This window comes from Acartia tonsa, chromosome 14 (assembly GCF_053477335.1).
Source record: "Acartia tonsa isolate MP-2025a chromosome 14, ASM5347733v1, whole genome shotgun sequence".
Lineage (NCBI taxonomy): Eukaryota > Metazoa > Arthropoda > Copepoda > Calanoida > Acartiidae > Acartia > Acartia tonsa.
In genome coordinates this window covers 15,564,065-15,588,368 of record NC_137273.1, presented here as the reverse complement: position 1 = coordinate 15,588,368, position 24,304 = coordinate 15,564,065, and the positions used below count along the sequence as shown (strand labels likewise).

At 30.7% G+C, this 24,304-nt stretch overlaps 2 protein-coding genes across 7 annotated transcripts in view; both read left to right on the top strand.

Moving 5' to 3' along the window:
• The window catches only part of LOC145305922 (uncharacterized), a 137,451-nt gene that overhangs the window by 104,718 nt on the left and 8,429 nt on the right, over positions 1-24,304 (top strand). For 4 of the 6 annotated variants that reach the window (XM_080147800.1, XM_080147799.1, XM_080147801.1 and 1 more), the window contains exons 36-46: positions 1,870-1,935; positions 3,025-3,121; positions 3,421-3,487; positions 4,878-4,998; positions 5,325-5,424; positions 5,958-6,050; positions 7,462-7,497; positions 12,271-12,408; positions 13,132-13,238; positions 13,972-14,084; positions 18,349-18,441. In XM_080147800.1, coding sequence (XP_080003926.1) covers positions 1,870-1,935; positions 3,025-3,121; positions 3,421-3,487; positions 4,878-4,998; positions 5,325-5,424; positions 5,958-6,050; positions 7,462-7,497; positions 12,271-12,408; positions 13,132-13,238; positions 13,972-14,084; positions 18,349-18,441 — 1,031 coding nt within the window. Of the gene's footprint in view, positions 1-1,869; positions 1,936-3,024; positions 3,122-3,420; positions 3,488-4,877; positions 4,999-5,324; positions 5,425-5,957; positions 6,051-7,461; positions 7,498-12,270; positions 12,409-13,131; positions 13,239-13,971; positions 14,085-18,348; positions 18,442-19,671; positions 19,760-24,304 lie in introns of all 6 variants that reach the window. The other 2 variants (XR_013874816.1, XM_080147802.1) reach the window with 2 other exon arrangements.
• Positions 18,309-24,304, top strand: part of LOC145305336 (uncharacterized) — a 137,517-nt gene continuing 131,521 nt past the window's right edge. The window contains exon 1 of the mRNA XM_080146953.1: positions 18,309-18,330. The gene's annotated coding sequence lies outside the window, so the exon portion shown is untranslated. The remainder of the gene's footprint in view (positions 18,331-24,304) is intronic.

Sequence of the window (24,304 nt, the reverse complement as noted above, 5' to 3'; positions counted from 1 at the left end):
CAAAGAATATCCAGAATTAGGTAATTGGATTTAACAAGGGAAAAAGACAACATCCATAATTAGTGAAGCTCTTAAGTTTAAAAGAACACAAATAAAGAAAAAAGCAAGTGTAACATACAGATACAAAAATATATTAATCAGAGCGAGATGGGACAATGGGCTGTTTATTAGACTAGTCCCCATAGTTTAATATAGGAATTTGTTATTCGTTGGCTTAACTACTTAGGGGACCTATTGCGATTTTTGTTTGGTTGGATTATTAAATTAAGTGCCCAACATTTCAACCATTAACTGAAACATACAGAAGGGTTATCCATGTATCATATTTGGGAATGTAAATCAATTTAGCGGTCATTGTCTTATCCCTTAAGATCCCTGAATAGTAATTAACAATGATCAATGGTTCTTTTTTTTTCTATGTAGCTTCTCATTGGGTCTTGGAAGGTTTATAACTTATTTTGGGAGGGTACCTCCACCATCCTAGGAGAAATCAACCCCTAAAAAAGGACCCCATTTCACACACAAAAAATAACTTTTTCTTTTTAAGTCTAAAATAAAAATCTAGTTGTAGAATTCAACCACTTCTTCCCCTCTCAAGTGCCCCTAAAGGCCTCTAGGGGCGTAGCCACTAGTACCAAATAAATATATTCTGTAATGATTATACAGACAGATGAACAAACAGACATACTCTGATTGTAGAGTTTCTGTGTATATATGTATCTTTATAATAAAGTAACACGTTCTATGTGAGTCTTTGTGCACCAAGGGATCTCACTAACCACTGAACCAATATGGTTCTCCTTTACATGGTAGCTTCTTATATGTCCTGGTAAGGTTTATTACTATTTTGGGGAAGGGTACCATCACTATCCCAAGAGAATCAACTCTCCAAAATAAATGTTTTTAACTTTTTCATTTAAAAAAACTGTAATTGTAAGGGGGGGTTCGTCTTCCCCCCCAACCTAAGGGTCCCTATATGCCTCTAGAGGCGTAGCCGCTACTAGTAGAGTATCCAATGATATGAAGCAGTAAGGTTTTTTTATCTGAATCTCAAAATTAGGCAATTAATTATGAATAAAAAAATCACGCAACCTTTCTTTTAAAAAAAATCAATCTTTAAAGTTAATTAATGTGAAAAGTATAAGTTTAAATGAAAAAAAGTCTTTAGTAAGTGCTATTTATTTTTGATGATAAAGATTTTGCAAAAGACGTTTTATTGCTATGTTGATCAGAAATATGTTAGAATTTGTTGTTAGGTTTTTTCTACAAATCTTTATATTGAAAGTCTAAATTTGAAAATTGTGATTTTTTTAAAGCTTATAGTATTTATATAAGTTGTTTGTATCTTTAAATAAAAAAAAAATATTAAAAATTATTTTTTGTTTGTTTTTTATTAAAGATTTTCATATTTTTTTCAATTTTTTTTCAGAACTTTAAATTGAAAAAAAACCAAAAGACCCCGCTAAAATATTTTGTCTCCACCTGGAATCATCAAGGATTTATGTATATTTTCACCCTACATAGGTCCCAGGGCTCGGCACTTACTTTTGTCTTGATTCAATTGTAGCCCACAGTGATTTACATTGACATTGACTGTCCTGTTTGCTATTTTTTCAAAAAAGCAAGGCTACTCTTAAATCACCTTTTCCGTTATTTCCTTTCATAATAAATTGCTTTATCTTTATCTTTATTTAAAAATTTATTTTTTTCTGTATCTCCGTTTCTAAGAATTTTAAAATAATTTTTTCCATTTCCTATTACAAACTTTTTCCTTTTTTCAGTGATCATAATTTTATAATATTGTAAATTTTCACTTCCCTAACTCTGTCTGTCTGTCTGTAATGCTGTCTATACCTCATCATATTTCAGGTCAAAGTCTCGCGATCTTCTTTCATTGGACAGTACTGCAGTGCCGGTACCAGCTACTTCTAGAAGGTACATTTACACTGTAAAAAATAATTTTTCATTTAGTATCAATTGATACGCTGGGGTTGTATTAGACCTGGACCCGTAAGTGTGCTGTATAAAAAAAATGAATATATAACACCATGTAGTACTATATACCGTAATAACTATTACTATACAGAGATATTACGTTTCTAGTATCAATTCTTACCCTACAGAGTAAGAAAAAATTACGAACCAGAGTATTAAAAACTTCCTTCTAGCGTATTGAATTTTATTCCATAGAGAGTATTAGATAATACTATAAAATGCACATTCTTTATTTAGTAAAACATATTACTCCATAGAACACTTAGTAATACTCAATACAGTATTTGAATCTTCCTTATATCGTAATGAGGTTTTTTTGCTAGAACGTATGAGATGATGCTATACAGTAATGAAATGAATATATATAGTATTATCTGATGCTAATTTTTTATATATTTTTAACAGTGTAGTTTACTAAAACCGAGGGGGGGGGTGGAACCGTTGTAAAAGCACCAAAATATTTTTTACCCAGGGAGAAAGGGGACATTGGGATGTTTATTACTATAGTCCTTAAAGTGTTATAACATAGTTTTCTTAGTCGTTTGCTTTCAACTTTGGGGACTTTTAAATAATTTTAATTCGATGATTCGAGTCATTAAGTTGAGTCTCCATAGGTTTTAACCAATAATTGTAATCTAAAGAAGAAGTAGCTTTGTGTATCATCATTTGGGATGTACCTACATTTTTTTCCTTTTAGATTCCTGTATTTTATTACTATCTTTCCGCCTAAACATGTTTTAACCATCCCCTAAAAAATATCTCTGAAAATGGTACAAACCTAAACTAAAATATTTTTATATGTGAAAAACAGATAGACCTACAAAATGATAGATAGGTTGAATTTTTACTTAATAGTTATTTATCAATAACTTCAGAAAGATACATAGAAATATAAAAATTATACAGTATGAGTTATAAAAAAAAATATACTGTATAAGACCAGATAAACATACACAAGTTGATTAAGACTTTAAAAGACACAAAGTAAAAAATTAATAACTCAAAGATTTATTGTTTTCTATTGTCTAGGGGTCGGATGTCTGAGCGAGGTCGGCCAGGTGCTGGCTATAGAGCCGGAGATAGGGGCAGGGGTAGGATGAAGGCCAGGAGAGATGCCAGCGGACAGGTAGGGTACCAGATAGATAGATAGATAGATAAATATAATGTTTTACAACCATTCTACTAGATTATATTACACTGGCGGCTACGCCCCTAGCCTCTAGGGGACTTTGCCCCAATAGGTAATTTTTAAAAAATTAAGTACCTCTGGTGCTGCAACCATAAATTTTAAAAATTAAACCCCAAGAAAATAGCCTAAAACAACTCAGGACCAGGACAGAGATCTTAAGGGACAGACAGACAGATGGACGGACAGACATCATTCTACCTTGTTTTTATAGATAACTCATACAGTTGATATTTTAGATGGTGATTGATCATGAAGACAACATGAGTGATAAAGAAACTTTTAGCAAAGGAATTCCAGCAATAGGTAACAATCATTTTCAGGTCATTTTTAAGTCATTTTGAGATCATTTTGAGGTCATTTTGAGTTATTTTGAGGTCATTTTGAAGTAATTTTGAAGTCATTTTGAAGTCATTTTGAAGTCATTTTGAAGTCATTTTGAAGTCATTTTGAAGTCATTTTGAAGTCATTTTGAAGTCATTTTGAAGTCATTTTGAAGTCATTTTGAAGTCATTTTGAAGTCATTTTGAAGTCATTTTGAAGTCATTTTGAAGTCATTTTGGAGTCATTGCAGTGTCATTTAATGCTCAATTAAAAGCCAATATATAATAAGTGATAAAAAGCCTTTAGCAAAGTAGCCATAGGCAAAATCATTAATTGATCATTTTGAGGCCATTTTGGAGTCATTGCAGTGTAATTTAATGCTCAATTATAAGCCAATAAAATAATATAAGTGATAAAAAGCCTTTAGCAAAGTAACCATAGACAACAATCATTATTTGATCATTTTGAGGCCATTTTGGAGTAATTGCAGTGTCATTTAATGCTCAATTAAAAGCCAATATAATAATATAAGTGATAAAAAGCCTTTAGCAAAGTAGCCATAGACAACAATCATTAATTGATCATTTTAAGGCCATTTTAATAATAATAATTATTAAACTTTTATTCAATAACTCTTTCAATCCTGTTATGAGTCATTGTCATGTGTCATTATTTTGGAGTATTTGCTGTGGCAATTAATTTTCAATAAAAAGCCAAGATAATGATATAATTTACAAAGAAACTTTTAGCTAAGTAGCCAGAGATAACAATCATTAATAGATCATCAGTTTTTCATTTTGGAGTTAACATAGTGCCGTTTTCTGTTCAATTAAAGTAACAATGAGATTGTAAATGTCATTTTGGAGTCACTAAAAAGTCAGTAAATGTTCAACGAAAAACTATATGGTTAATATGAGTGATTCCCCTTCATATTTGTTAACTCTTAACTTTTGGGGGGAGAAAGTGCAATAAGATACCTATTCTGAAAAAAAGCCATAGTTATTTATCGCATCGTATTATAGACTGCTTTCCGCGGATATTGAAATAAAAAATCATAAGATTAAAACTAGTTTTGTTAACACTGACAGGCCGAAGGCCCGTCTAACATTACTGATGTTATACATGATTTTTCAGTATGGCTAAGAACCGGTCGTATTCCAGTAGATATTATTTAGTTTCAAAGCCATACTGATAAAAACATTTCAATACTAAAGATCCATACATATATTTTTAGCCTCTGAAGAGATGTATGTCGAAATATGAGTGATTTTTTACACGCTAAAAACTTTTTGGTTTAGGAAGTATAATAAGATATTCTGAAAATAGCCTAAAACATTCCAATACTAAATACTAAATCCATATATGTTTTTAGCCTCTGAAGAGCTGTATGCGGAGGAAGGTGGTTGGGGAAGTGGGCGTGGAGGTCGGGCAGCCAGTCTTGCCAGGAACAGAGGACAAAGGGGAGGATACTCTAGGGACAGAGGCCAATCCAGGTAAATAATATAGTCAGAGTGAGGGAAACTAAGACTTGCAGAACTTTATAATGATATTTAAAATAAATGACATAATAAATATTTTGTAAAAGTATCATAACTTTTGCTTTTGTACGGTTCTTATAGTTGGTATAATTTAATTGAATATTTACAATTTTTCAAAATTTGCTTTATTTTTATATGTCCTTTAGTTCTTTGACAAATATAAAGGTTTTTTTTTAAATTATACTAGTGCTTTATTCAAAACATTACCCTTGATGCAAACACTGGGACAGAACCTTTCCTTTTTTAAATGCAAAAATTTTAACCAAAAAATTATATTTTAGAATTTTTGTTGCCTTGTTTGACTATGACCCGCCCACAATGTCTCCCAATCCCGAGAACTGTGATGAGGAACTTCCATTCAGAGAGGGTCAACTTATTAAGGTCAGATGCAGGGATCTAAAGGGATAAGACAATGGCTGATAAATTGATGTACATTGTACAATGATAATACACAAAATTAAGGTCAGACAGGTTTTTAGGGCATTAAAGATCCCAAATTGTAATAACAAAAAAGTTATAGGCATCTTAAATAACATTTTAGGTATTTTTAAGTCTTCGAAATTTTATAAATTACATTTTAGGTTTTAAATCTTCGAAATTTTAACATTAGATTATACTAGCTAGAAGCAAAATTATAATCTTATTTTGGCCACAAAGTTAGAATGTCAGTAACTGAATAGATTTTTACAATAAAAAATTTTACCATACCTATTGATAAAATCATAGTTTATATGTCGTCTTTATTAAAAAAAGTTTTAGATACTTAATAGAAACATTTAAAAGAAGTTTATTCTTGATTGTTATTCATTTTTCTGAAACTAAAAACATAGGAAATTAATGATTAACATTTTTTGCAGAAAATCTTCTAAAACATTTTAAAGAAATCCAGGAAATTATTTATTTTTTATGTATAGATTATTGGAGAGAAGGATGCAGATGGTTTTTACTGGGGAGAGTGTGGAGGCATGGCTGGGTATGTTCCCTGTAACATGATTAGTGAAGTTCAGGTTAGTGTGGAGGCATTGCTTGGTATGTTACCTGTAACATGATTAGTAAAGTTCAGGTGAGTGTGGAGGCATAGCTTGGTATGTTCCCTGTAACATGATTAGTGAAGTTCAGGTGAGTGTGGAGGCATGGCTGGGTATGTTCCCTGTAACATGATTAGTGAAGTACAGGTGAGTGCGGAACATGGCCGGGTATGTTCTCTGCAACATGATTAGTGAAGTTCAGGTGAGTGTAGAGGCATGGCTGGGTATGTTCCCTGTAACATGAATAGTGAAGTTCAGGTGAGTGTAGAGGCATGACTGGGTATGTTCCCTGTAACATGATTAGTAAAGTTTAGGTGAGTGTAGAGGCATGGCCGGGTATGTTCCCTGTAACATGATCAATGAAGTTCAGGTGAGTGTAGAGGCATGGCTGGGTATGTTCCCTGTAACATGATTAGTGAAGTTCAGGTGAGTGTGGAGGCATGGCTGGGTATGTTCCCTTTAACATGATCAGTGAAGTTCAGGTGAGTGTGGAGGCATTTCTGGGTATGATCCCTGTAACATGATTAGTGAAGTTCAGGTGAGTGTAGAGGCATGACTGGGTATGTTCCCTGTAACATGATTAGTGAAGTTCAGGTGAGTATGGAGGCATGGCTGGGTATGTTCCCTTTAACATGATTAGTGAAGTTCAGGTGAGTGTAGAGGCATGACTGGGTATGTTCCCTGTAACATGATCAAAGAAGTTCAGGTGAATGTGGAGGCATGGCTGGGTATGTTCCCTTTAACATGATTAGTGAAGTTCAGGTGAGTGTAGAGGCATGGCTGGGTATGTTCCCTGTAACATGATCAGTGAAGTTCATGTGAGTGTGGAGGCATGACTGGGTATGTTCCTTGTAACATGATCAGTGAAGTAAAAGAATAGAGAGGGCAACAGCTACTTGTAACGTTTACCAAATAGCAAAGACCCTGTCCAGATTTTGTATATGAAAATGTTCATTATTCATCTCTTTTTAGGAGTTTCCTCTCCCACTTTTCCTCATTGCTTTCTTTTTAGATGTATTTTATGATGTCACATATGAAACTTTCCGCTGTTCCCAAAAAAACAGTCCCTACCAAAAAAAAAGCAAATCACAAACAAATCTAAATTAGCATTTGAGTTAGAATGCTTTCTACTTTTTTGCAGATAAATTTTTTTACATTGTTTTAATCATGTTTGTTGGTAAAATATTTTTAAGATTATCTATCGATCTTATAATACTCTGAAAACGACCCAACCTTTCATTGAAAAAAAATAACCAAAACAATGAAAATTAACGCACAAAAAGTTTCTAAAAACTTCAATTCATTTTAGTCTGCCAGCTAAAGGGTCCTTGCTACTTGGGCGATGTAGTTTTCGGAAATATACATCCAAACTTATACATTTATTGTTTAGGTCGATGACGAGAGGGTTGCTAGAGAACTTCTAAAGGTATGTAATAGCATTAAACATATATATCTGGGTGATACATTTGACTCCATTTTTCGTCAAATTTAGAAAGGAATTTTTAGCTGACAAAAACCTTTGTTTATTTTTTGTTATATACGAGATATGGGAGCTGGAATTTTTCGATGATATATTTTTTTTGAAGGCTAACTTTACCCTTCAAAAATCAACTATTTATAGCTATGTTTTGTCATATGCTTTATATTATACAAGGGAAGAAATTTTTACTCGAGATTATTTACCAAAGTAAAGCTTTATTTAATACCTATATTTGCGACAACTTTTATTCTATAAATTCTTCCAATTTTTAACATCAACAAAAACCCCGCCCCTCTCGGAGAGAATCGAACCCGGTACTCACGGATAAGGAAACCAACATTCTATAATTAAGCTATGAAAGAATCCAATTATCAGAGGTGAAAAAAGACATAGTAGACAAAAACTTATTTCTTATAGTATACTTTAAAATTTCATGGATTTTCATGTCTGTCATTTTGGCTCAGGGGTAGAGGTGAGGTTCCAGTTGGAAGGTTGTGTGTTCGAATCTACCCAACCTCAAAATATAATTTTCAATGTCTGAGATAACAAGTAATATTTGGTAAAAGTAATAATATTTTTAAAAACTACATTATAACAACATTCACTTAAAATATAAAAAAGCTTTTTTATAATTTGCTTAGAGAGTAGATATCATGACAATTGATAAAATAGTAAAACTTTAACATTGGAGGATTTGAACCTGCAATCTTCCTATCCATACCTTAGCGCGATAACCCCTACACTAAAGAAGATAAGATATTATACAAGAAAATTTAGGTATAGAATACAATACTCTCTCTCCTGTACTCTGCACATAATTTTTCAGTATGGCTGAGAACCGGTTATAATCCAACGAACATAAATCAGTTTCGAAACACTACTGTTATATGTTATTTTTAAAGGAAGAACAACTTGATGTCTATTATCCCATAATAAAATAATAATTTTTCCTGCACGGTCTAGATCCTGCAACCATTGTAATACAACACTTTGACGCTAACCACAAGACTAAAAAAGAAAAGAATTTTTCCTAAAAAACGTTGACTATCCAGTTATGCATTGTATTATAAACAGCTTTTCACGGAGATAAATATGTACAATTACACGATCAAAGCCAGTTAAATTAGTCACGAAATGCCAAAGGCAAGGGCTCAAAAATTGGTTTTAATTTATTCTTAGGAGGGTGGTGGAACCCTCACTCAAAATAGTTACAAACCTTCCCAGGAACTATGATAAGCTAACCTGTAAAGGAGAACTATATTGTTTCAGTAGTTAGTGAGATTCTTTGGTACAAATAAATGAACAGAGAGCCAAACAAACATCCTGCTACTTTATTATATGGATGATAGCTACAATCTTTTAAGTTACGTGCCGGGATTTGAACTGGAATTCTTAGATAAGTTACGTAAAAATTTGCCCCAAGACTACAGCGGCACAATTAATTTAATGTGATTTTTATATAAGTATAGCGAAAAAAGACAACATAATCATTTTCATAACATTTCTCTCTCTAATCAAAAAAAATATTAGCTGACACGGAGTTAAAACCTTCCAACTAGCACGATAACCTCTAAAAGAAGAATAGGTATAAAACAGTAAAATTTAAGTCAATGAGCTATGAAAACAACCGAACATTCTTGGTGAAAAAGACAAAGTAGACAACATTTTCAACACTCATTGTTTAAATTCATCATTGTAATCTACTCTGTAGCTCAGTGGATAAGTTCAAATTAAAGTTTTAATCCCAGCAGTCTGAAGCATATCGGATTAAAACCACCTCAGTGAACAAAAATATTATTTTTTAACATTGATAACATCGTAAGTAAAAAAAAATAGAAAGAGAAAGAGAAAGAGAAAGAGAGAGAGAGAGAGAGAGAGAGAGAGAGAGAGAGAGAGAGAGAAAGAGAAAGAGAAAGAGAAAGAGAAAGAGAAAGAGAAAGAGAGAGAGAGAGAGAGAGAGAGAGAGAGAGAGAGAGAGAGAGAGAGAGAGAGAGAGAGAGAGAGAGAGAGAGAGAGAGAGAGAGAGAGAGAGAGAGAGAGAGAGAGAGAGAGAGAGAGAGAGAGAGAGAGAGAGAGAGAGAGAGAGAGAGAGAAAGAGAAAGAGAAAGAGAGAGAGAAAATTTCAGAAAATAAAAAAAAATAATTTTGTTCTTTGACCGCGGAGATTTGAACACGCAACCTACAGATAAAGTAAAATCTAAAAGAAAAATTTTACCGTAACTCTACCACAGAGCTACGACGGCGCTTAAACGTAAGGAGAAAATAGACATATTTAATGCCAAGAAACACAAATTTTTTGAAGATTTCCACGGATATAAAAATGTACAGAAGTAAGATTAAAAATGATATTTTTTGCACCGATGTCAACAAAAACTGAATAGAATATGATCCCAAATAATTTATCAGTATGACTGATATCCGCTTCTTATCCACCAGAAGCGATACTAGAAAAAGAAGAACTCAATTAAATTAATATTAAAACACAGTAGACAATATTTTATTTATATAGTCATTGTTTACAATTAGACCAATTTTCAAAATAAAATTTAGTGGTGCCAATAGCCCTGAGGTTAAACACCGGTAACGTAAGATCTAGAGTTCCGGTTCAAACCTCCAATCTTTCATCAAATTTTTGGGGGAGTTGTGATTTTATTGGGTGGGGTGGAGGGGGGGGGGAAAGGCCAATTAACCTCCATTTTTAATTTAAGTTTTTAATTTTGGGGTGGATTGTAATTTTTTTCTAACGTGATTTTTTTGGCAGTGTGATAATACCCTCCCCCAAAATAGTTATAAACCTTCCGAGGGCCCATAAGAAACTATCCTGTATAAGAGCACCATATCGGTTTAGTGGTTAGCAAGATTCTTTTGGTACCAACAGATAGACAAACAAATGGACATCATATTTTACTTACTGATGTAAGAATAGGACAGATTTTCTACTAAAATAATTTAGTTCTAATAGTTCTTTGGTACAGTGACTGCAGAGAACCATCTATCATCCAGGTTCTAATCCCCGAAGTGTTTTTTGGGGGTAGGGTGATTTTAGTTATTTTTTGGTGGGAAAAGAGAGGGGAGGTCAAGCAACCACCAGTTATAATTTTAGTTTTTTTTAAAAAATTCAAAAATTTGGATTTAAAAGAAGAATTAAATCAGTTCAGTTGTTATCGAATTCTTAATCTACAATCAAAATAACCCTTCATACTTACTACAAGGTTTTAAAAATATTCGGTTTCAACACTTGGAGGAATAGAACCGAAAACCTTTCTAACATGAGACTGCCGCTTTAAGCCCTAGACAGTAGGTATAAAGATATGTTAGACAAAAATTTAGGTGATAATAATAAAAATAAAGTAAGTTTTGCTAGAGCAAATCTATTTAACAGAGAAATAGGAATTTTCTCTCTCTCTCTCTCTCTCTCTCTCATGCTGTGTTAAAAACGGAGGTTTGGTGGGCATAATTTTTGCATAATGGAAATAATAAACAAGGATATTATTACAATAATTTTTTGTGTGTAAAATCTTATATATTGTAAAACCAAAAGAAAGTAAATAAAACATTGAATAAATCTAGCCAATCGCGTGATAATTTTAGAACGCGGCCTCTAATAGTTATATAAGCAGACGCCTTAGCCCTCAAAATCACTCAGCCAATGCAATAGAAGAAGGAATCTTTTAGAATACTGAAATTGTTATAGATTTGTGTTTTGAAAAGAAAAGTTTTATCAGGGAGGGATGAGACATTATAATATAAACTTAAAATCCCACTAATTAATTTTGAATGCTTCGTACACTAAAAAAAATATAGAAATCTTCCTTGAAGGGTAAATAAAAACAGGGGGGTTGCGTGATTTTACATTTAACATTTTGGGAGTTGCGTGATTATCGCAACACAACATTTTGAGTTTTATAACATGTTTCCTTTTTCTAAAAAAAAAATTTTAAAAATATAGTAGGATCCCATACCTAATATTTTTTAAAAAGAGAGGCAAAATTATAAATATGTTTTTAAATAAAATAATGAAACTAATAAAGAGACGGAAGAAAAGGGATGATAGAGAGGGACATTAAATCTTTTAAAAATATGAATATTTGTAGTTTGATTTTTTTCTTACTTTCTTAGTCAGAGATAAGACAATGGAAGAAAAAGTTTAATATTCAGGGATAATACAATGAAAGAAAAGATTTAAAAGGCAGTGATAAGACATTGGAAGAAAAGAGTTAATAGTCAGGTATACGACAATGAAAGTAAAGGGTTAATAGTCAGGGATAAATAGCTATTAGTTGGGGATAAGACAATAAAAGAATTGAATTTTTTAGGTGGTGCCTGCACCACGATTTTTCTTGAAAAATTTCAAGAGTAAGATCACCAGAAAATTTGAAAATTGCATTAATTGATGATTATGTAAATAACATTGTATTCAAGGATGTATTAATTTGAAGTAATATTTGTAATATACAATAATTGAAATACAAAATAATATTTTGATCCTACAAATAATATATCAGAAGATAGTAAAGAAACGCGCAGCCAATAGCGCGCTCATAGCGCGCTCTTGGCTAGTTCTAAGATATGCGACAATTTATAGCTGACTCATAATGTAAACAAGATGACAAAATTATGCCCTTACGTACCAAAATGTTTGAACCATTGACATGTCCACGTGGCTGTCTTATAGAGTAAATCTCTAAATTATCTCTATTTCACTATATACACATTCAGGATGACCAGCGTAGCAGGGTACGTGGAGGGCTGCAGAGAGACAGATGGGGAGATATTTATGCCAATACTCCCACCAAGAAAATGATTGCCCTGTATGACTATGATCCATTAGAGCTCTCTCCAAATGTTGATTCAGAGGTATTTTAGTATTCATAACAGTAAGACAGACAGACAGACAGACAGTAGTGCTTTTACACAAAGTACTTCGTTGAACACTGATCCCCCCCCCTTATTTTGAAATAATGGGAATAGTTTTTGTGTGTTTCTTTAGGTCAGATTAAGTTATTGGGTTCTGGGAAGCCTAGCAGTGTTAGGACACCGCAGGTACAAGCCCTGCATGGTTACGGCTCAAGCAGGGGTTAGGCAAAGGCATATGAAAAAACTAACCCTCCCCCCCCCCCTCTCTACATATTTACATTTTTTTTTAAATAATGGGAGGGAGTTAATTATCAGAACTGAACAGAAACTTTGTGTGAAAACGAAGCTACTCTATAAATTGTAAAAACATGAATTACTTGGTTCCTGTTGTAGATAGACGGCTGATTTTTTTTGGTGAAAGATCCTTCTAAACAATGAACATTTAGTCCATACCTTACTTAGTTCGTCAGTCTATATTTAGTGCTTTGGATGACATCAAAGACCAAAGTCCAAGTTTTGAATTTGATAAATGAAAAAATCTTGTCCAAAAAATATTGATTTGTTCTCTTTTAATCGATACATTAGAAAAGATATTGAAAACAAAATAAATTTAAATTTGATTTATACCTAGCTACATGGACTAAATAATTGATAACTTTTTTCAATTGATAGAAATTAGATTTTTAGAGTTTTTAAAGTACATTTTTGAACTTTTATTTACAGGTGGAGCTCTCCTTCCGAACTGGAGATATAATCACAGTTTTTGGAGACATGGATGATGATGGTTTCTATATGGCAGAACTTAGGGGACATAGAGGACTTGTACCAAGGTACTTATACACAATAAGATAGATAGATAGACAGACAGGCAGATAGATAGTATGATGATAGTTTCTATATGGCTGAACTTAGGGGACATAGAGAACTTGTACCAAGGTATCTGAGATAGATAGATAGACAGACAGACAGACTAACAGACAGGTAGATAGATAGTATGATGATAGTTTCTATATGGCTGAACTTAGGAGACATAGTGGACTTGTACCAAGGTATCTGAGATAGCTAGACAGACAGACAGACAGACTAACAGAGAGGTAGATAGATAGTATGATGATAGTTTCTATATGGCAGAACTTACATTTAGATATTTACACATAGAATGATAGACAGACAGACTAACAGACAAAGAGATAGATAGTATGATGATGGTTTCTATATGGCAGACCTTACATTTAGGTATTTACAAATAGAATGATAGACAGACTAACAAACAGGTAGATAGACTGGGAAAACGTTATTATAAAACTTTGGGGACTAGTTTTATAAAGAGTTTAATACCCCCTTCCCTCCCTGGATCAACATACTGAAAGACCGACCCACCGATTTTTAAAAAAAATATTGGTTTCGAAAAATTTGCAGGTTTAGCTCCCAGAAAACTAGAATTTAAGGGAATAATTGTGCTGCTGGATCCAGGTATCTAGTAATAATCCCAGCAACCAAGAAGCATTCGTTACCAGCAATGTTTGACCGTGAACTGTACTTGAACAAAATATTTTTTTTTAGTAATTTCCTGACCGAGGCACCGCCCGGCCAATACCAGGGCGTCGCGGGAGGCGGACAGATGATGGGCGGAGGTCAGATGGCGGGCGGTCAGATGATGCAGGGCGGCATGACAGGTAGGACAGATATAGCAAGGGGGCGGGGACAAGTATTCTGAAAATTAAAAGTTGAACAATCCTAATAATTGATTATTTTACAGATTTTAAAAATTGACAATAGACAAAAAATTAAAGTGCAACCCATTGTTCTACTATTTGTTTTTAAGGATAAATGTCTCCGTCCCTAAATAAATATCCAGCTTTTAGTAATAGTTTACAAGATTATTTACTTAGTGGTTGGTAAAATAAGTACTGCATGATATAGGTATGTTTAAGATTTAATTTGATTTGGGGATTTTTGCGTTGTAGATTTATTTACTCTCTAAAAAAATTCTCATAGTTTAGTTTTCGTGAAAAACTGACTGTTTCACGATGCTATTCGGGATTTTTTAGTATGGCTGAGAACTGGTTCTAATCCAGTAAATATTAATCGGTTTCTCGAAGCCATACTGCAAATAATATTTTTTTGTGTGTAAAATGTTCTTTTTTACCCCTAACAATTGCAAAACATTAAATCTACTAGCAAAAACCAACAAATCTAGATTTTTTATTGTATAGGTTGGCTTTTAAGTCTTCGTGATAATTTTTTTGGCAAATTAATGAAAACCACATAAAAATAAGGAATTTTAGACGGGATAATAAAAACCTAATTTACCAACCCTTAGGTTTATAATCTTTGGAAATAGATTGCTCGATTACCCAGAGCTAATAGGAGAGTCAGTGGGAGAATAGTTATTTCTCGTATTCATTCGAATCCGGTGGATAGGAACCGGTTCTCATCCATACGAAAAAAACTATGTCTAGCATCGTATTATATCCAGTTTTCTACGAATATAAAAATGTACAATCAAAAGATTAAAACCGGTTTTTTTTAGCCCGTGCTTGCGGCACCTCGGGGCTAAAAAAACTGGTTTTAATCTTATACTTGTAAATTCTATTTCCGCGGAAAGCCGTTTATAATACGATGCGAGAAATAACTATTATCGCATCGTATTATATAAACAGCTAGATGCGAATATAAAAATGTACAATAATAGATTAATACGGGCTAATAAAACTTGTTTAATATTATGATTGTACATTTTTATATTCTTAGAAATTGGATATAATACGATACGGTGCATGATTTTTCAGTATGGCTTAGAAGCGGTTCTAATACAGTGGATATTAATCGGTTTCGAAGCAATACGGGAAAAAATTACTTAAATAAGATAATCCGAAATAGAATTAATCCCATTGGCTTTACTAACTCAGGAAAACCCAATTTTTCAACTTTTAATGTGATTGTGCAACCTAAACCATTTTAAAAAGCAGGGCTCGGCAGCCGCGCGTCAGACGCGACAAAGTCTCCAATTTAAACTCGTTTGAATGCTTTAACATTTTTGAAAAAGATTGATTATCATATTTGGGTCAGGTTTGGACTTCCAGCTGTTTTTTTTTAATAGTGAAAGGTTGATTTTCCGATACCTACAGGCGGCTGATAAGGGGCAGCCGAGCTCTAAAAAAGAACAAAGATTAAAATTCTGATAAAATTATAAAAAAGCACAGAAAATATAAAGGTATATTTATTTAGATTCATGAATAACCTTTGATTTTCTGATGAAACAAAATGATTATCAGTATATTAATCCCAGTTCTGTCTGAACTAAGAAGTTGATTTTATCCCTTAAAGTTGTTAGGGCTGGACACTAGGGTGGGTCGGGAATTTCACATTAGTAGATATTGGCAAGGGTTACTGGGCCAATATAAAACCCTGTGAAACTTGAAAGAGGTTTTTTAATCCAAAACAACGACGCGCTCCCTTATAGAACCAAAAATTTAAATTCCTCCAAACACAGGCATGTTGCATATCTAAATGACCGCATTGAAATGCTGATTACAGATCTGAAAACCGTTTTGAAAAATATTAATTCAGTCTGAAATGATTTTCAAATAACCTACCAAAATAAACAATTTTGACTAAATCAGCTCTTTTAAGGTACATAGTGAGATCTTATTCGAACTAGGAGCCATATTTTTCAAAACGGTTTTCAGATTCATAATCAGCATTTCAATGCGGTCATTTTGATATGCAACATGCCTGTGTTTGAAGGAATTTCAATTTTTGGTTTTATAAGGGAGTTGGCACTTTTTATACCCTCCGTGCGCCAGTTGTTTTTGGATTTAAAAAAACCTTTCAAGTTTCACAGGGTTTTATATTGGCCCAGTAACCCCTGCCAATGTCTACTAATGTGAAAATCCAAAAAAGATTGCAAATCGACCCGCCCTACTGGACACTGGGAAATTTATTAACCCTGAACAAAAAAGTAATAATTTGTAATATGGGTGTACAAAATAACATAGGACATAGATTTAAGTAAGAGTTATTGGCCTTAAGGATAACAGAAATTATATTTAATATTTACTAATCTCCACTGTAATTTATACTCTTTAATTTTTTTAAAGATGGTAGAATTTTACCTAAGATTAAGTTTGTTAAGTTTTGGTTAGGCTTTCTAATACCTTACTTTTTTAAGGGATAGAATTAAAATTTGTTTTCTTTTTCTAAAAAATAACTAAGGGTATTTTAAAAGGGTATAATTTTTTTGAAAATGAAAACAAAAACTTCTAAAATTGATATAATTAAACTAAATAAATATTAAACAAACTTGATTCTAAAATGCAATTATGTTTGTAAAATTTGCAAAAGTTACAAACAATTTAAAAAAGAACAACAATTATAGCTAAAAACTGACATTTTGTATATATTAGAGTGTAGTTTAAACTTTTTAAACCTATTTTTGAAAGGTATATCAAAAATATAATCTGACACTTGTAGAATCATACTGCAAAGCTAAAAATAAGAACAATAGCCCACATCGATATTTATTAGGATTTTAAAGTATATTTTTTACTATGGATTAAATAAATTTTACTAAATCGTGATGTTTCTTTCCTTTGTGGGTAAAATTCTCAGCTTTTAAAGTGTTTTGCTTCATAAATATTGTATGATAGTGTAGAGTAAAGTTAGGTCTTTTGATTTTATCTATCAAAACTAATTAAAAATTAATTCTTTACAATATATCAAGGAATTAACATAAAAATGTTTCATGTCTATTCTCTATTTAAATACATAAAAGTCGGCTGTAGAGGACTAAATTTTATTAAATGATAATAAATGTATTATGCAACACAACAAATTTATCTTTATCACATATACAAATATGATATAAAATAAGATTATTTAAACTTATTTTTTAAAACTATGTATCTTTAATGTTTATAGTTTTCATTCTTTTCAGTTTAATTAAATAAAAATTATTCTGTTATATTGGAAATAAGTCACTTTGTGAAAACACTATATTTAAAATTTAAAGATTTCTAGTTTTGTCATTGGTTAATGCTGAATCTTCATATTTTTATGTTAATTCAAAGATATATCCTACATCTTTAACTATTAATGAATTACTATAAATATAAAATAAAAAGAGCTATTTTTTACTATCATTATCTTTTAATCATATTAAGAAGAAAAATGCTTTGTAAGCAAGAATTTTACCCAATAGAAAAGATACATCACGATTCAGAAAAATTTACTTAATCCATAGTAAAAAAAAAACTTTAAAATTCTAATAAAAATTGATGTGGGCTATTATTCTCATTTTTAGCTCTGCAGTTCGATTCTACAGGTGTCAGAGTGTATATTTGATATACCTTTCAAAAATAGGTTAAAAACAGTTTAAGGGTGACACAAAATATAAACTTTGTTCAAAAATAATTTGATGGTTGAATAGTTATTTTATAAATTATAAAAACAGAAGATAAATTTATTACAAGTTTATTTCCTTTCACAAAACTTTTGCACTCTTAATTTTTAAAACTGCACTTTAAATAAAATGTTCAACAATTTTATTATTTTTTGAACAAAGAATCCTTTATTTTGCACTTTGATATATACTTATTAAACATAACTTTTCCTCAGATAGATTTGTAGAATATACTTTCTACCTGTACTTAATAGAGACAGGGCTTCTCTATAATGTCCTCTAAATGTCTGTTGTCCGAATTTCAGTATTATTTTATTCTATTCTAGATTTATCAATCTTACAACTTTCATGAGTTTGTCGTCTTTAAATTAGAAAATCACAATAATCTGCAGTTTTGTCAAGAGAAGGGAGTTAAACCCTCCTCTTTCCCACTTTTTGTTGTTGTCTAATGACCGCAGCTATGTTTAAACTATGTCTAAACTGACCAAGCTGAATAGCTTGATTCACTTCACTAAGAGGTGCTATTGTGTGCTCAGGTATGGCAGGCGGAGGAATGGCAGGTATGGTGAGGCCGGGTATGCCGGTGATGCCACCTGGTGCCATGCCACAACCTGGACAACAGCGCACCAGTGAGTAAATTTAGAACTACATAATATACAAATTTAGATTAGTTTTATCTCAGGTGCAATTTTTCCCACTTACAGACATGAAAAAGTAATCAACAAAGTAATAACATTATTTTTTTAAATGTTTGAAAATAATTAATTTGTAAACATTTCTAAGCTTTAAGTGAGAAAAATTAATCTAAAAGTAACATTATCAAATCAGTGAATTCGCTTCAATCAAAAAAGATTACTTAATCTAAAATTTTTAAATTTTTTTATTTCCCATTTCCCATTTTGTAATTCATTAGTTTGATAAAGTTACCCTTAGTCAAATAAAATGTAAATGATTAGATTTACCCTTTGAATATTTAAATTGTGCTATTCATGTTTTACAATACAAAAGTTATCAAAATTTTCCTAAAAATGAGAGAAGATCTTAGGATCCTAAGAATTTTTTTTTAACATTAATAGTACAAAAAATATGAATAATATTTTTAAAAATAATTATGCTGTCACCCATTGAGATCTTTAGAAATTTAGGTGCAGAAATTTGGGTAATTAAAGAATTCAAAATAGATTTATTTTTCTTTTGATAATTTATTCTGTTAGCTAAAAAGGCATCATAACAAATTGTAAGAAATTACTTTATTTTATTGTTTTTTAAATTTAGAATTATTTATCTTATCTACTAAAGAAATAAAGTTAGGATAACCAAAAGATTTTCAAATATAATTTTACACCAAATGTTTAAATTGCTGAAAAGTCATCCTATAGTTTTTACAAAGTTAAAAATCTGAACTAACTTAATTATATAATGTAATTGTTCTAGGCCAATATTGTAACATGTATCTATGACTCAAAAATGTTACTGTGTGCCTTTAAAATTTTACTATTGATTATAATGTTATTGTACATTAGTACTTTTAATCATCTACAACCCTAATCCTAATTACCTTTTTAACCCTAATTATCCAAGCTACCTTTGTTTTCCCTATTTTTATCCTTGTTAATGTTAAATTGTACCCCCAAAAAGGTTTAAGACCCTTTTAAATCCTACCTCCAACAGACAATAATAAATGTCTGATTATTATTCATGATTTGAAGTAGTTTTAGAATTCTTTAACTATATAATTAATCAACATTTTTTTATAAAGTTTTATACTTTAAAGGTATTATAAGTATTATTAATCAAAAGATTAATTTCAACTTGACCTCCCCATTTCACTACAATTTGTTGAACCTTTTTTCTTTTAGGACAAATGGCCCAAGCCCAGCAATAAACTATTGTATATAATCATATTTACAAACTATCAATCAATTTATCCTCACCAATGTACTAGAGGTTTGTCTGTTGGATGTAATATTGTAAACACATGGAAAACTTACCCTGGCAATTATTCTCAATTATGGCTATAAAAATCTAAACCCTCTTGATGCCTAAATTAATCTTATTTGGATGTAAATCTGTATGACTTTGTTTTGTTCATTTAGAAAATATTATTACATTTTCCTATTTTTAAAATAATTTATCTTGTTTTAAAAGATATTATCTTTTACAAACAGGGCATACAAATTTTGATCTCTATATAAATTTTTAATTTCAATTTCTAAAATTAATAAAACGTAGTCAAAGATTAAACTGAAACAAATCAAATAAACACTTGTTTACTGTTGTAAGATGTTGTAAAATAAAAAGCTTGTTATGATCAAATTTCATTTTAAACTGAAATTGCATAAGGAAACTAAAGTTTAAATCATTTGCCTATTTTTAACACTTTAGATCATAACAGTTTTCTATTTTACAAATAAGATGTTGTACCTTTGTTCTAAACAAAAACAAAAGCTGAAGTACTCCATCAATAGATAAGGTTAAATACTTTTTAAAGATGTTAGATCAATTTTGGTTATTTTCTTTTCTGAAGAATAATAATATTTAACATAAAAGGAATAATGTATTTATCATGATAATATGTATAAATTTAAACAGCTACTTTTAAGATGTATTGGCCTCAATATTTACAACAACTTCAGCAGCTGTACAAGAACTAGGTGGAGATGATCTTTCTGGTGAAATTTCTGAGGAGGGCAGAGGTCTTGCCAGGTTTCTCAAACTCTCCCATGTTATTGGCAAGTTTGAAACAATGCTACGTAGAAGTGGTATCGGAGAAAATGTCATTTTGATTGATGATGTTGGTGACAAACTTCCAACACGGGGCATCGGAGTGCAGGTACCCACTCCTGCTGGAGATAGGATTGATAATGACATCGATGAAGATGGTTATCATCATCCTATGGATGGTGAATATGATGAGGAAAACAACTGGACAAGCTACTAGCAACAAACTGTGGGATGGAGGGGTGGCAGCTATTCTGAGAGCAAGTGAGCAAAGCGCAATGTATAAGCACCTGCAATTAATATCAACTAAATATGTTATTTGTAATAGGCTTTAATAAGGCACATTATAATATGCTCTTGTAAATTGTTGTCAAATTTAAACTCTTTATAAACTCTCTTTTAAGAGTCAATTTAATATTTTATCTTGAGATTTTTACTTCAATTCATCTATAAATATTTTTTTATTAAGGGGCTTTTTCACAGTAGCAGTAAAGTATTTATAGAAAATAATATTTCTAAATAAGAATAAATAATATTTACAGCATGGTCCTAATAGCCAATAAATTATTGCTTTTTATAAAATTATTTAAAGTAAAGTATTGCAAGTAATTCTATTGAACATATAACCTTAAATTACCAAAGATATGTTTTTTTAGGGAATAAGACTTCTGTAACTTTTATCAGCTGTACTTTTTGTATATTTTTGCATTTAATTTGTTTAATATCTTGTAATTTGTTTTAAAAGTTTTACAACAAAATATCAACCATTACCTAATGAAGAATGAGCTTACTACTGAAGACCAAGAAGAAGAAGTATCTAGTTCTATAATGGTTTTGTGTATTTCAGATATGTTTTTTTTGTTTCATTAGGTTTCTGTCTTGTGTTTGATTTTCAAAGTATTGTGTAAATATTTCTCATAGTTATTGTTTCTTAATATTTTTTAAGTTTTAGGTTTGATTGGAACTTTAGTTAAAGTTTGTTAATTATTATTAACATTTTGACTTTAAAAGCAAAGTAATATTTTTATAGCCTATTTTTAATGATTATTTTGTGCAAAGTTTTAAAAAAGAATTTTTTGAAGTTTTTGTCATTTGGCTAAGATAAGGATCTGAGTTATTAATTAGATGGAACTATAATTTTGGACTAAACTAAGGTATTTAATACTGTTACAGTGAGTGAAACTGTTGCATATCTCAGCTGGTTGAGAAAATTAAGGGGTATGTTAAATTAACAAGTTGAAAACAACAAGTGAAAACAGTAAGATTACACAGTTAAATTGAAGTGGAATTTGTTAAGAACTCTTTAACCAATAATTTTTTGAAAGCCTAAATCTAGAATCATTGTCTTTTAGAATTTAATGCACATTTAGCCAAATAAATAACCTCAAAAAACCACCCCATGTATTAAGAAAAGAGTAATTTGTTCAAATACTTGTCTTAACTCTCATCTTCATAACCTAGGTTTATGGTTTTTATTAAAAAATTGGTTATGGTGTATAGAATTCCCTTGAATTTGACTGTGGTGAACAGACCACCTTGGAACCATCAATGCACCACATAGAATTCCACCCCCTTCCCCTAACATATCCAAGGTGGTTGTAATCAAACAATAAGTTGGTATACAAACAATATTTTCATGCAAGCGACCTACCATCCATTCCAATTATCCAGAACCCACATTTTCTACCCCCTTTATTGATGTTGGTTGTTATTGTGATGCTTTTACTGTAGGCAGGAATAATTGGGCAAGAAAGGAATGCTAAATTGAGAAAGTATAAAATAATATAAAACAAAAGAAAATAATCCAACAAAATAATAAAAATCAAAATTTGGTTATTATTATTTATTTGGTTTAAATGAAATTAAATGGTTTCCTTTTTCTCTCTTGTAATTTTATCCTTTTAAGGAATTTAATAACCATAATTGTAGTTCTTTTCCTCTTAGACTTTTTGGGTTATAAAACACAATACTATTATAATAAAATTGTCAATTTTTTTTTAAATATTTGACCTTAATATGCCAAAAGTGTCTATTTAAACACAAAATAAACCAGCATAACTCTTCCTAGCTAGTGTAACAAGCCAAGAAAACATTTATGTCTAGACTAGCAAGTATATAGAGGTATTTCATTAGTAAAAACTTTAAAAATTATTATGCACAATTTATATTATCTATATAGTAAAATCCAAAAATAATATCATTATGCTACACAAAAGTACAGTAAGACCCACGATAAAGAATCTTTTAGGGTTTACAGTCTTTATTTCTTAATGTAATTTTCTTGCTATATTCATAATTATTGGCTGTTAAAACCTAAATTTTTTATTACATATTTGTATAAAGTTTCTGCTAGTAACAAAAAATAACTGGATTTCTACCTTAATTTTGCTAAAAAAAGTCGTTTCATGTAAACAGTTACTTTTGGCTCAATCACTTTTTCAAAACTTTAGATCTAAAAATCTCTGTTGTTAATGTAGGTAAAATTGAATTTTTGTTTATTCTTGTGTGGAAATGTATAGAGAACATGGACATATGCTACTTTTGATAAACCATTAAGAAATAAAGGCTCTAAACCCTAAAAGATACTTTATTTGTGGCTCTTACTGTATGAAAACTTAAATTCTACCACCAAGGCGTTTTAATAGTAAAAAAAACAGGAACTGAAAATATTATAAATGAAAACTTAAAAAGGGGTTAACAGAACTTCTGCCAGTTCTTGATAAGCAATAATTAAGAATGCCTGCAAATAGTTAAAATTTTGCACCTGTAGAATAAGTCATATAGTTTAATATATTATGTAATCATTATAAATAAGGTGAAAAATCAATTTTTAGTACTTGCAATAAAAAAGTTATGCTGAAAATAATGGTAGGTTTGTGATTTTCATTGTATTAAATGTTTGCTTTTATTGTTATTTTATTATCCAAAAAACATACATCTTAATATATCTATATTACAATTAAACTTAAATTTTTCGATATTCTAATTTAATATATCAATTCAATACATTTTTAGCAATTTAGAAACCTGAAATTAGTAGTATCAACTTCACAAAATAAAATAAAAATTAGTTGAAACACCTATTACAAATAATTTAATGTTGTAGGTGATTAGTAATACAGTAATTATAACATAGTGACAACCAATGAGATTAATTATCATAATTGTTTCAAATCAAATTGAAATCATAAGTTTAATTCTTATTTCTCATTGGTTAAAGTATATATTATCATCATCTTTTGTAGCTCATATTCAAATTGTTTAATTAAAAATAATTATTACAACATTTTGGATAGTGAGCCTATGTTTTTCTATGTTTTTTCATCTTCAAAATATGCCAAATAAAATGGAAAATGATAAAATATATATAAAATATATGAAGAAACATGGAAGAAAACCAATAAAAATGCCAGAAAAACAAATCCTGTGGTTAAAGTTGATGTTGTATTGTGTTTATGGTGTAATTGTAGAACATGTAATATTTAAACTTTGCATCGGAGATGTGAATCTTGAAAATGCATTTTTGTTTGTGTTCATGCAGGTATAGAATAACCAGATAATGTAAAGGCCTTGGTTTTAGGTGTTAAATTACTAGCAAATTAATACTTATAAATAGGATTCACAACTTTGATTTGCATTGTCAAGTTGAAGAATGTCAAAATTGTATAAAGATAAAAAAAATACATTTGTTTTTAAAAACCTACGTGACCTATCCATACTTTTTTATCACAAGTATCCCATTGTACACAAATGAAATTATCAAAATTTAAC